Here is a 13,165-nt window from a genome sequence, read left to right as displayed (position 1 = left end):
GCGCATCCCAGGGAGCAGGGGTGAGGGAGTTGACATTATGATGTTCTTGAACACCTGAGTATATGGAATGAGATTTATACCAATTGCTCACGAGGGCTCTACGATTCACCTAGCACTTTCACACACTGCACCTCCTTCGATCCTGGCAAAAAGCTTGTGTGCAAGATAATTATCTCTGTTTTAATGCTGTGGATGCAAAGGCTCAGAGAGCTTGAGTGTCTGGTCTAGGGTCTCTGTATTCTAATTCCGCATACTTCCTCTATGCCATATAACTCAGTGTCCAAAATCTTTTAACCTAACCTTGAAATCCAGCATTTCCACATGAGGGTATAGTCCAATGTAAAACTGAAGCCTCTTTAATAAGTGGGCTTGTAAAGTACAAAATTCAATCTATAGTGTGCTTATGGTTACCTTGCAAAAATAAAAACTCAAAGCTATGTACAGGAAAAAAGAATCAGGTATATTACAGCAAAATGGTAAAGACAACTGGGCTTAGGTGGTAGACATTGGGCAGATTGTTTTTCTGCTTTTCTCCACATTCAAAATTCTCTTTAATGAACATATATTTACAACAAAAAATATGAGTAATGAATTTTTTCCAAGTAGCTTAAGAGTCAAATAATTTATCCAACAGCAAAGAAGAGTCTTATTGGAGCAGAGAGGGGGCTCCCCTACCTCCCAATAAATTATGTATATATAATTCCCCCTTTATCTCCTCAACCACTTATAGATGATCTAGTATTGAGCAAAATTGTTCAGGATGCCATCAACTCTCCGTAGATGATATGCCAAGGCAATGGCAGGGATCACTTCTAAATTTTGACAGAAGTCCAGATTTTGCCCTGAAGGAACCAATTCATATTCAGAGTAGCAAATCACAACAAACAATAAGTGGAATTCTCTCATGAACTCTGAGTCTGTCTCAGCTACTCACACTGTCTCTGAAAGATCCCCTACCTGGAATTTCTGTGAGTGCAACTCTGGGGACCGTAGAGCAAGAAGAACCAGCTGTTTAGAGCATCTATTATTCACAAAGGGAAAGGACAACAGCCGAGGGGGCCACTCTCACCAGTGGGTCTTGTGCTCCATCCGCAAGCATCCAGGAGCAATGGGCAAACAAAGATCTTCCGGCTTTGGTCCTACTCACAGGATCTCTCAAGAGGTAAACCCAGGAGCTCCCTACCATCTCCTCCAATCAGGCTTACTCACCTTCACACAGCCCAGTGCTCTCCAAGTACAACTGGGCTCTACACCGGAGTAGACACTTGCCGGCAGTGATGTTTGTCCCAGACAGCGACTCAACTTGCAGTCCTTCCTCCGGCTTCATACACTGGGTGCAGTGAGAGGGCTCTGGACCCACACAAGTCAGGCAAGAGGGGTGACAGGCTGCCAAGAGGAATAAAATGCAGAAAACAATGCAAGGGTCTTAGATGTCTTGCAACCCAGGGGAGTCCCTAATTAAATCAAAACCACTTAGAAAAGTTCACCAGATATATCCTTTACGAAAACTGTTTTTTCTAGTGTTCTCCACAAAGCACAGGGTGATGCTAACAGTACTTGTGAGAGGCCAAGGGAAGGTGATACTAACTGGTAATGTCTCTCAGGTCCTGGAAGGGCTGCTAGGCTAGATCATGAGGGGGGGGAAGAGCAAACTGGACAACACTGGCTTGGTTTTCCAGAGATTCACATAGACTGAATGATGATTTAACATGATAGCTCAGTTTCTATTGACGATTTTAAGACACGCACGTATAAAGGCCATTACTATATTTTCTGCAAAAATAGTAGTTGAGTTACTGTCCATTATGTCATCCATCACCCACTATAGAGGTGTCCAGGAAACGAATCCCTCTTAGAATTTATGTGAGGAAAGTCTGCTTTTCTAGACAAGGAAGAGACCCCTTTAGAAAAGCAACAAGACTTTACAACCCATCACAGTCTCTGGGTTTTCCTTGGCTACTGGTGAAAATCAGAGCCAGAGTATTCCAAATCCCTCATGCTCACATTCTGATAACAGGAACGCCCCTGTCCTTTAAGAGTCTCTTCTTCAGAACATTTATTGCAGCTGCCCTGTCTTCTAGGTGTTTTTCTTGTAACTATTCCCACAACTTTTCCAAGGTGCCCTACATAGAAATAAACATAAATTAACTTCACTTAATTAAAGAGTTTGCTCCCTATGTTCTGGTTTCAAGAGGCTCAAATGATACTGCCCTCCTCAGAAGCCCAAAGCCTTTTTGGCAAACAGCTATTAAAGATTTTCTATTTTACTCAGCCCAGAGGCAGTGCGAGTAACTCTCAGTTTGCTCAGCAGTATCATTAACAAAAAGGAGTTCTTCAGGGAGAAACAAAATGACTACGAAAAACATTAGCAACGCTCAGAGCAGAGAAAAAGGAGGTACTAAGAGGTGGGTTGGTTCTCATGTACGGTAAAGGGAAGGACATTGCGCTCCAGGATGGCCAGAAAAACCATAACTTTTTGGGTATCTTCACAAATATTCAAATGTGATTTTTCAGGTTATCCTTTGGAAATGAAAAAAAAAAAGGCGTATGATGCATACATAACCATATAGAATACACTAGAGGAAAAGTTGCCCCCCAAAATAGCTTAAATATATGCTCCTGTGATGGGAAGGTTTCTCAAGGATGGTGACCCCAGCGATACCTTTGCAGACCCCGTGGTCAGGGTAGAAGCCCTCTCCACAGCTGGGCAGACAGTGGCCTTGGCGCAGAGCCTGGGGGTGGGTGCAGGCTGTACAGTGAGAGGCCCTGGGTCCGGAGCAGCTGGCACACGAGTTGTGACAAACTGAGGAAGAGAGGGGGAGGGGAACACAATGGGATCGAGGAGTCTGCTTCTTGGCCAGGTTCCTTATGTGCTACGAAGCCCTCTCCTCTGTCACTCAATCCGCCTTCAGCGGTCACATTAAGTCAGAGGAAATATGTGTTTGGAGGTGGTTACATCACCAGAACAGCCCACACTGCCCCGTTACCCATCATCCATCCATGCTCTAGCTATTGTTTATTAGCTGCTCTTTAGTGTTCGCATTAAGGGGTTTTATATATATTGCCACTTGAAATCTCCATAGTAACTTTAAGAGGTAGGTATTATTCACCCCATTTTACAGGTGAGAAAACTGAGGTCTTGGGAAGTTAAAAAATGTACCCAAGATCACAAAGCTAACTGGTAGCAGCTGTGAGGTTTAGCCCTAGGTCTGCATGAACCTAAAACTCCCCATGCGAATGGGGAAGAGTCCAATGTTCACGGATCTGAGTGTTGAGAGCACTGGCGTTTGGACCAATGTGTCTGTTAGTTTATGTCCTTAGCCAAATCTGGGTCTCTCCAGGCCTCTAGTCCTTGGCAAATGCACAGGGAGAGCTTGGACTAAATGGTCATTTAAGATACTTACAGCTGGACAGTCTAGGATTCCAAGTAAGAATTACATTAAAGAATCTGACCGCTGCGTACGGCAATGTCAGGATCGTACCTCCACTGCTCTGGTCCCAGGTGGTAACAGTGGGATGTCTCTGACTCCACGAGACAGATGGCACCATGCTGTCCTAAGGGACAGGACTGAGACACTGGAGGGAGGCTCCAGAGGACAATGGTCAGGAGCTGGGAGAGGGGAGTATGGGGGGAGGACGAGACCATGGCGGGCAGGATACTGAGGAAGAGGGATGGACATGGATGAGCAAAGAGGGTGGCGAACATAAAGGAGGTGCTAAGCCCAGGCCATGGGATGGGTCTGCAGATCCTGCCTTGAGCAGATGCTGCATGTGGAAGTAATACTATGTGTGTTCGTTTTGGAGAAGAGGGGCAATCAAGGCCTCCTAGGCGGCAGTACATTCCCATCTCAAACAGGAATGTTTCCTAGCTAAGGGGTGTAGATCTGAGAGAAACACCATATAAACAGCACATAAAACCAACTTTTCTATAGATACACACTTGAGCTTCACAGGCTGTCAAACTCGGTTTACTTCTTTATAGTATGTTTGTGGTGCGCTGCAGTTGCCTACATATGTGTTTATAAACGCCATCCAAGGAATGGTTGTGTCCCACCCACGACCTAAGTCAGCGGTGGTTTACATGTATACAAGGGCTGTGTGATGATCTGAAAGCTGTTCTTGCATTTCAAGAAGAACAGATGATCCCTAATGATGACTAATATGCCAAAGACCTTTAATGAATCACTCTAATCCTCCAGCAGCCACCCACGCCTATACTGAGGCACACAGGCTCTACAAGAAAAGTCATTCTTTTTTTTCTTTTTGGCTTTTTAGGGCTGCACCCACGGCAAAAGGAGGTTCCCAGGCTAGGGGTGAAATTGGAGTTGCAGCTGCCAGCCTACAGCACAGCCACAGCAACACCAGGTCCAAGCTGCATCTGCGACCTACACCACAGCTCACAGCAATGCCAGATCCTTAACCTACGGAGCAAGGCCAGGGATCGAACCTACATCCTCATGGATGCTAGCCATATTCGTTAACAGCTGAGCCATGACAGGAACTCAGAAAAGCTATTCCTTTTAATATGAGTTCCCCCATCATACACACAAACTTCCAAATGAGCAGCATATAGCATCAAGTATAATGAAATATGTGTTAACTATTTTTCAATAATGACGATGAGAGTGATGATAACGATCACCCATGTCTTACCTCTGCATCTGCCAGTGGCATCGGCGTAGTACCCACCAGGGCATTCAGAAATGCATTTCCCATCATGCAACACTGTCTTCTCCACACAGGTAAGACATCTGGGACTCCTGGGGCCACAACTCTTACAGGACTGATCACAAGCTAAGGGGGAGGGAAGACCATCAGAGGAAATCAACAGTGAGCAAAGGGAGCAGAGAAAGTCTCTTCTTCTCAATGTCCACAGTTGGTATCAGCATAGTAATCACAGTCTCTGCTTGCTCACCTGAGTTCTGTTTCCTTGATTCCAACATTTCTGTTTTCACAGTTGAAGGAGAACCAAGTAATTATTCATTAAACTAAACATAACAGATACGCTGAGGCCCACCCACCAGTGTATCCAATTTGACATGAGATTTAAAATCAAAATGGCCTTGCCAGATTTAGCAAAATACCAGATGCCCAGTTGAATTTGAATTTCCAGGTAAATAATGAAGAACTTTTTAGTTGAAGTCTGTCCCAAATATTCCATCCTACACTTTGTCTGACAACCCTAGCGGGGGAGAGAATTCAGAAATTCAGAGTTCTATGAAGCAAGGTCATCCTAGAGAAATTATGTTGAAATGACTGAACACACACAATCTTCCAGGAATCTACTCATTTAGCCCCCCAAACATTTCTTGAGCTCTGTGTCAGGCACTGTGCCAGGTGGTAGAAACACACAAACCCAATCAACTTGGTCTCCACTTTCAGGGGCTTATTCGTCTACGAGAGGGAGATAAACCTAAGCAACATTAGGAATACTAAACATATCAGATAGATCTGTACCCGCACAATAAAAATTCCAACAAAACGTGTATAGGGTGGGGGGTATGAAAGGTCAAAAAAGGACTCATAGGAGAAATGCCCCTTGAGCACTGTCGTGGAAAGGAAGTCAAAACACGCCAGGGTGACGGGAATGTACAATGGGCCAAAGCAGTGAGGCAAATACAAGCCCCGAGCCTGGGAAAATCCTGGGGAAGAGCAGTTCCATTCGGTGGGGAAAGTGGGAAGGGCCAGATTATGGAAACCTGTGCGCCAGACTCTATAGTCTAGATTCTCACCCTGTGAAAGACATCAGGAACCCCTACACAGTAGGAACATGGCCATGTTTGTGGATAAGGTCACTTTGGCTTCAGTTTGGAGTCAGCTTGGAGGGGTGAGGAAGAGGAGCTGGGGAGATCGTTGGGAGACCACGGCCACGTTCATGGAGCAAGATGATGGGGAGTGGAATCAAGGCTGTGAACGAGGTGGTTGATTCGAGAGCTGTGTAAGTGAAAGTGTCTCAGATGGCTTCCATGGAACTGGCATGGGGACGAGTGAAGACACTCAGGGGGCACAAAAATGACAGTAGGTGGGCGGGATTAAAGCGGGCTCAGTTTGGGATGCACATAGTCCAGTAAACAGCCCGACTTAGAGTTCCGGGACTCAGGGGAGAGACCCGGGGACATCCATACAGGTGGTTACTGAAATCAGAAAGTAACTAATTTACTCAGTAAAAGCATGAAGGATATGACAGAAGGGGTCAAGGGTCTAGAAAGTATCAAAATTTACTCAGAAAAGAAAAAAACTAGCAAAAGTAATTAAGAAGAAAGGATCTGAAGGTAGGAGAGAAAACAGAAGTTTAGTGGCTGAGACTCCAAGAGAGGAGTTTCAAGGAGGGAGACATTGACAATGCAGAGAGGACAAAAAATGTCTGAAGAGGGTTCACTTCATTTAGGAAGTGGGACGTGGGTGACCTGAGCCATAACCATTCCAGCGGAGTCATCAGGCTGAATGAAAGTGAAGGCCATGATTATAAACTGTTCCTTTGAAGGGCACAGAGGGGAAATAATTAAAAGGGTAAGGGGATGTTTTTGTCTCTCCAATATTGCAAAAGCCCAAGGAAAATACAGACTCCGGAAAAGGTCTTTAAAAAGAGAAGAGTCTGAATAATTGTTGAAAGCATATCTGGGAGAAAAAGAAGAGGTAGATTCAAAAGTACAGATGGAGAGATTAGCCTTGAAGGGGATAGAGAAAGTCCTTTTCTGAGAGTGGAAAAGGGAGGTGAGGGTGAATGCAGCTGCAGGGTATGCCTACAAATCAATCTACTCCATATTCATTGACTAAATCCTTTAAAAACAAACAGAACAAACGTTTTCTCGATGTCAGAGAATTAATATTTCAGGAATAGAGAACTGCTGAGACTTATTCTGTCTGTTCTCTTAATCCACCTATACCATCCTAACCTCCTGAAAAATATTTTAAGAACTTGAGAAAAAAGATGGCAAGGGATAGGGCCAAATGTCCCATCCCGCACCCTGGGGGATTCAGCATCTCCCCAAAAGCAAACTCGTAGGCAAGTTTGCCCACAACTTGTAAATGAAACAAAGGAGCAAAAACCAATCTCAAAAGCATTCTTCAGCCCACCTGCCAAACATTCCAGAAGTCTCTAATTCTAGAACTGACATCTCAACAGAGCTGAATAATCTACAATAATCGAAGTTATTTTTTTCCAGAAATAAAGAATTGCGGAAATGTTTGAAAAAAATTGGATTTGCCCACCAATAAAAACATTGCAGATCAAACATTTTAAGATACAATTAAAGGAATACTTGGAGTATAATCTGTAAATTTAAATAAAATTACCAGGAGGATGAAATTTCTCCCCAAACTAGCCTATGACTTCAGTACAACATTAGTAAAACTTCTAGTTGAATTTCATAAGGAATTCAATAAACATACTCTAAAGTGCATGAACAGTTAACTGTGAAAATGAAGAGGGAAGAAAGGGGGAATTTGCCCAATCAGATTGAGACATACTGCAAAGTAACAGAAGTTAATGAACAAAACAAAACAAAGTGATAGTGGTAAAGAACAGAAATTTAGACAATTGAAATAGCTCAGAGACAGACCTACACGCATATGGAAATTCAGTCTACAATAAAGAGCAATGGAAAAGGTTAGGCTGAATGCCGGGAAAATTGGGTCATGAAATGGAGATAAATCAAACTGGAGGTCTACTTAAACCACAGACATAAGTGGACTCCAGGTGGATCAACAACTTACATAAAGATAAAACTGTGACATTAATAGAATTTCTCCCATTAATTGCAGGATAATTTCTTTGTGAACTTGCATAGGACAGGTCTTCCTAAGCAAATATTCAAAAGCAAAATGTTAAAGGAAAAAATGATGAATTAGAGATTCCTGTTCAATGAAGGGCACCACATGAAAGGTTAAAAGGTAATGAAATGGGAAAATATTTGCATATCTAAGACTGACAGAATTAATATCTACAACCTGCAAGGAACTCCATAAGATTACCAATAAAAAGGCAGCAAGACCAAATAAAATGACAGGAAAAACACATTGAAAAGCAGTTTATCAAAGACAAAATGCAAAAGTCTAACAAAGTGTTGAAGATATTCTCAAACTCATTAAAAATAACTCATTTTTCGAATGCAAAATTAGACCTCTATGCCTATTGACCAGAAAAATACCTGAAGTTTGATAATGCCAAATGGTAGCAAGGACATGGAGATGAGAGAATCCTTATGCTTGGGATTATAGATGCCCATGAGCTACCTGGCACTACTTGCTCACATAAAGAATATGCAGAGTTAAGAAACCAACAGTTCTGCTCCCAGGTTACCCATCCATCCCAGGAAACTTTCCATCCAAGTTCATTAAGGGACATGGTGGAGGTTGTTCACTGGTGCTCCCTAATTAATGACAGCGTGCAGATGGATAGAAGCCAGGAATCCTGTCCCCGGGAGAGTGGATGGGTGAGTTGGGGGGATGCAGACCAGGAAGGAATATGCAAAGGGCTAGAAGAATTAGCAACATGATGGAAGAATCTGAAAAACATTGCCGAGTGGAAAAAGAACATGCGTTATATAACACAGTAAGATTTAAGGAAAATACACATATATGTATACTCACCTAAAACAATACCCATTTTACATGAGCCCATAAAAACAAAAAGGTTAAAAAAGTAACATAAGAGTTCTTTTGTGGCACAGTGGTTAAGGACCCGGCATTGTCACTGGGTCACTTAGGTCACTACTGTGGCACGGGTTCAGTCCCTGGCCTGTCACCTTTCACATGACGAGGGTGCGGGCAAAAAAAAAAAAAAAAAAAAAAATTAAAATAGTTGCCTAAGTGAGGAAGGGAAATTGGTATAAAAGGAAGGAAGGAAAGAGAAGAAAGGAGATGGGGGGAAGGAAGGAAGAGAGAGAGACGAGCTAAGAGAAACCTCCGAACTTTGATTTATTGTGTTAGCTGGAGTCAGGAAAGCCCTTCGTAGTAGTGCAGGTACTAACATGACTAAGGAATGAGAAGGGTTTGTCCTTTGAATCTCCCCACCCTTTACATATAATATTTGTCAAACTCAAAGCATTTGTAAAACCTCGGTTACTATAAATTCTTTCAGCCAGGGCATAGCACTGTTTATAACAGGTTATGCTGGATTTTTCTCAGCACTCTACTCTGAGATTTCTACAGATATGGGCTGCTCAGTTATAAATTATTAAACCAACACCAGCCGGTCTTTATCTCGAATAGCACTAATCCGAACTGAAAGTAAGCCAGCATTATCAGTATCGCACGTCTTAATTAACATTCCGATACCAATCAGTGACTTGGTTCACTGCTGTTTTAGAAAATAATTTATATGAACCTTTCTGAAGGCATTTGATAGAAACTTAGAGAACTTGAACACTTTTACGGAAAGTGTAAACTCCAGCCTTGCCAATCCAAAGGACCAGTGATCAATGCCAATAACATCACAAAGTCCTATATCTGCTAAGCACCTGGCAGGTATGCAGTAATTACCTGTCGATCAATTGATCAGTTGGCTGACTAATGTTAGCGATAGCCATCCTCCGGTTTGAAAGTTCTCTTTCTGCTTTGTTTCAAAATGTATACAGATAGCATTTTGGATGTAAACTCTCTCCCCAAGCCACCTGTTCAGTAGTCTTCTTTTTAAATTCTTCCACTCTGCAAGGAGACCTGGCTTTCTTCACTCCACCCCTCAGCCCAAGTAGATGTCCACCCCTCACCGCCTCAGGTGCACGCTAACCATCCCTCTTTTTACACACATGCATCTCTAGCAAAATTTGCTTTCTCAATCCAGATAATATCGTCTTGGGAGCAGGTCTTCGGCACCACTCTTGTCAGTGACAGTAGCCAGCCTCCTTGGGGGAACTGAAGGGTAAATGCCTTTAGGCCTTTGAGTTAGTGCAAATTTGACATCTGCTGACCTTTAGAGAATACATCTGGCTTAATTGAGCAGGAAAATGATGCTGGCAGAAAAGAGATTAAAATGCCTAGGATAATGGCAGCTTGCCTTTCTTTTCTTGTCCTCTCCTGAATCCACAGAAAAGCCACCTGTGACATGTTCATATTGAGTGAGATTTCTCACACCAGCAATGCCGATGGATCCCTGCACAGCTTTAAACAAGCAGCTGCCAAGAGCTCTCTCTCTTCCCTACGACAAGCGGATGTGTCAAGTCCCAAAGATCATCCCATTTGTGCTGCTGCCCTGCTCGGTAAACAAAAACAAAAACGAGCACAGTAACTCAAGAAAGTTTTATGGGCAGTACATTTTTTATTGATTTAGTGGACTTATGCTATTTTTTAAAGAAGTCATTACGGCCTTTCAATAGGTATGGCCATTACAACAAACTCGATTCAAACCTTTCATTCACCGTCTGGTGCCCACCTTGGACCTGGCAATGTCCACGGGGGCAGCTGGCCAATCTAAACACTGACAAGCGGACAAGGAAGAGGGGGTGCAGAGGGTCCAGGGTGAGGAGGAGGGAGGGAAAATGGGCAGAGGCGCACAAGGAGGTATCACATTAGAGCAGGCGGCAGAGTAGCTAAGAGGCAGTTGTGATCTAAAGCCAGAAGACCTAGGCTCGAATCCCTATTCAGCCCCTTATTAGCTACCTCAGGCAAGGTTCTTAGCCTCTCTCTTTCTTCGTCTGAAAAACGAGGCTGATAAGAACAACCTCACATCATCATGGTGAGGATTAAACAGCAAACACTCACATAGCACTTGCTCCATACCAGACACTGTGCTAAATACCTTGCATACATTAACTCAGTCCTTGCAACGGCCTTCGGAGTTGAGTATGTGTTAGTTCCCCATTGCTGCTGTAACAAATGATCATAAGCTCAGTGGCTCGAATCAACACAAATTTAGTATCATACAGCTCAAGAGGTCAGAAGTCCTAAAATCAAAGCGTTAGCAGGACTGCATTCTTTCTGGAAGGCTGGGGGGCAGGCGGGTGGGGGGGAATCCATTTCCTTACCTTTCCAGGTTCTGTGCTTTGCCTGGGTGCTCCTGGCCCCTTGCTGACCTCTGCTTTGTGTCCCATCTCCTTTTCTGACTCTGACCTTCCTGCCTCCCTCATATAAGGACCCCTGTGATTACACTGGCCACTCAGATAATCCAGGATAATCTCCCCACCTCAAGATCCTTACCTTACTCACACTGACAGAGTCTCTTTTGCCGTCTAAGGCAGCATACTCACAAGGGCTAGGGATTCGGACCAGACATCTTTGAAGAACCATTGTTCTGTCTGCTACAGCTACTGCTATTGTTCCTGTTTTACAAGAGATTAAGTACTTTGCCCAAGGTCATGCTTCTCCCCCCAGATGTTCCTGCCTGTCAAAGAGTTAGAAAGCACTTGGAACAGTGCTTGGCCTGAGAAGCACTAAGCTGGGTCAACTCCTTCTGTCTGCAGTGGTGTGAAAGGTAGACGAGACAGTAAGTGCTTCAGCTTGAATTCAGTGGAACCAACACCAAAAGCAGGGTGGCCCTTGGCTGGCCTAAGAGTGTCTTTGTCCCCACGCATTTTCAGAAGGCAGCCTGGCATTGAAGACCCTGGGTGTTGGAGAAAGGAACTCCTCTCCTGTCTGATAGCTGTGGGTCCAGGGCAAGCAGCCTGAGCCTTGTGGTCTGCATCTGTGGGAAAGGCTAGAAAGAGCACCCAACCTAATGTGTACTTGAGGGCAAAGGGGATTTGGCCAAGGGGAAAACAAGTTTCATAAACTGCTAAAACACTGTCAGTGTTAGCAGCATTTGCCTGTTTGTTAAGTAAAAGAAACGTTGACGTTCGGTGCTATGACTGGAATGAAACAAGGGATGCTGGAAGAGAAAACAACGCTTTGACCTGCAAAGCTGGGCACTTACCACTGCACGTCCCCTGCTTGTTGTAAAACCCGTCGCCACAGCTACTCTCGCAGGTGCCCTCCCTTAGCACTAGGAGGGGGTCTCTGCAGGCCAAGCAGTGCTTCTCTGAGGGACCCCAGCAGGCCGCACAGGACTCGTGGCAGGCTGTAGGAACAACCGACAATGGGAAGGACTGGTTGCAATTCATCTTTCGAAGGCTTTAGAATTTATAAGGAGGATGTTGGCTTCTCCATTCCTAAACCACTATGCACATATGTGCACCACAGGAGGAAAATAACACCCCCCACCAACAAAAACCTATCTCTGTTGGCCAGAAGCTCAACTTCTGTAAATTATTCCTAAGAGAACTGGAACAGGGAATCAGAGGCTTCTGAGTAATGGGAATCACAGGGAAGGGAATCATAATTTTCTAGACAAATACAGTCTGTCTAATGAAATCAGATGGCCCACTGTCACCTTACCTTTTGTAACCATGTGACAAAATGTCAACACAAGAAACTGCTCTTCACTCTGAAACATCAAAACAGCTAAGGAGAGATGCCGGGGAGGCCAGTCCTTGATTAGACCTGGAAAGACCTGGTTCTGCTTGCTTTCTATTCTTCTTCCCCTCCCTCTCCATCTGCCCCAGATCCACCCCCTTCCCTCCATCCTCTTTCATGACTCTTAGGAATCAGCCTCTGCTTCTCCCCAGCAGCATCTGCTCTAAACACGTATTGGGAGGACTCACGAAAACCTGCCTTTCTCACTTAGGTTTCTAACTACATGTTGTTTCTACATCAGACTTGCTCCTTTAAGACTTGAAAATTCCTCCTCTTGCAGCATTTGATTTTTTTTTTTTCATTACCATTCATGCTTGCTCTTCTCCTTAGCAGGTCTATAAAGAGAGGCCTATTCTGAATAACCGACTATGTCAGATGTTATAAACTGTTGGGTAAGGCCAACCCCACCCAGGCTTCTGTTAACATATCCTAATTTTCAAAAGGTTGGCCTCACAAGGGAGCATGACCTGTTTTGCAGAGGTATTCACTCTGACCAAAATTGGCAGGGATGGTGCGTTTACTGGTTGCAAGTGACTTGGGAACTCTACCTAAGTAATTAGGATCTCTTTGGAATCAGAAGAAAGGATGCCTGCACTGCAGATCTCAAGGTCCCATGCCCTACTCTCAGTTCTAAACTGCACAGGAAGACCTTAATTCCAGAAAGCCCCCCCTCCTATCCCCCAAAATTAAGAGTTAACTGCAAATCGTGTTAAGGGCTAGGAAGAGCTCTCAGACAAAGAAAAACAGTAGTGGGAGTGGAAGGGACTGACTTTAGGAA

The 13,165-nt window shown here is 44.0% G+C and overlaps 1 protein-coding gene across 3 annotated transcripts in view; it reads right to left on the bottom strand.

Annotated features, from left to right (window-relative positions):
* Nucleotides 1-13,165, bottom strand: part of FRAS1 (Fraser extracellular matrix complex subunit 1) — a 453,363-nt gene that overhangs the window by 198,550 nt on the left and 241,648 nt on the right. For all 3 annotated transcript variants that reach the window (XM_013978814.3, XM_084972579.1, XM_021100604.2), the window contains exons 15-18: nucleotides 11,849-11,992; nucleotides 4,654-4,794; nucleotides 2,663-2,803; nucleotides 1,210-1,386 (exon numbers count right to left, since the gene is read on the bottom strand). In XM_013978814.3, coding sequence (XP_013834268.3) covers nucleotides 1,210-1,386; nucleotides 2,663-2,803; nucleotides 4,654-4,794; nucleotides 11,849-11,992 — 603 coding nt within the window. The remainder of the gene's footprint in view (nucleotides 1-1,209; nucleotides 1,387-2,662; nucleotides 2,804-4,653; nucleotides 4,795-11,848; nucleotides 11,993-13,165) is intronic.

Source organism: Sus scrofa, chromosome 8 (assembly GCF_054392235.1).
Source record: "Sus scrofa isolate SSC_HxYL_T2T_F1_AM1 chromosome 8, Sscrofa_HxYL_maternal_Yorkshire_Landrace_v2.0, whole genome shotgun sequence".
Classification (NCBI taxonomy): domain Eukaryota; kingdom Metazoa; phylum Chordata; class Mammalia; order Artiodactyla; family Suidae; genus Sus; species Sus scrofa.
The sequence above is the reverse complement of the archived record's forward strand: the minus strand, read 5'-3'. Positions and strand labels throughout refer to the sequence as shown.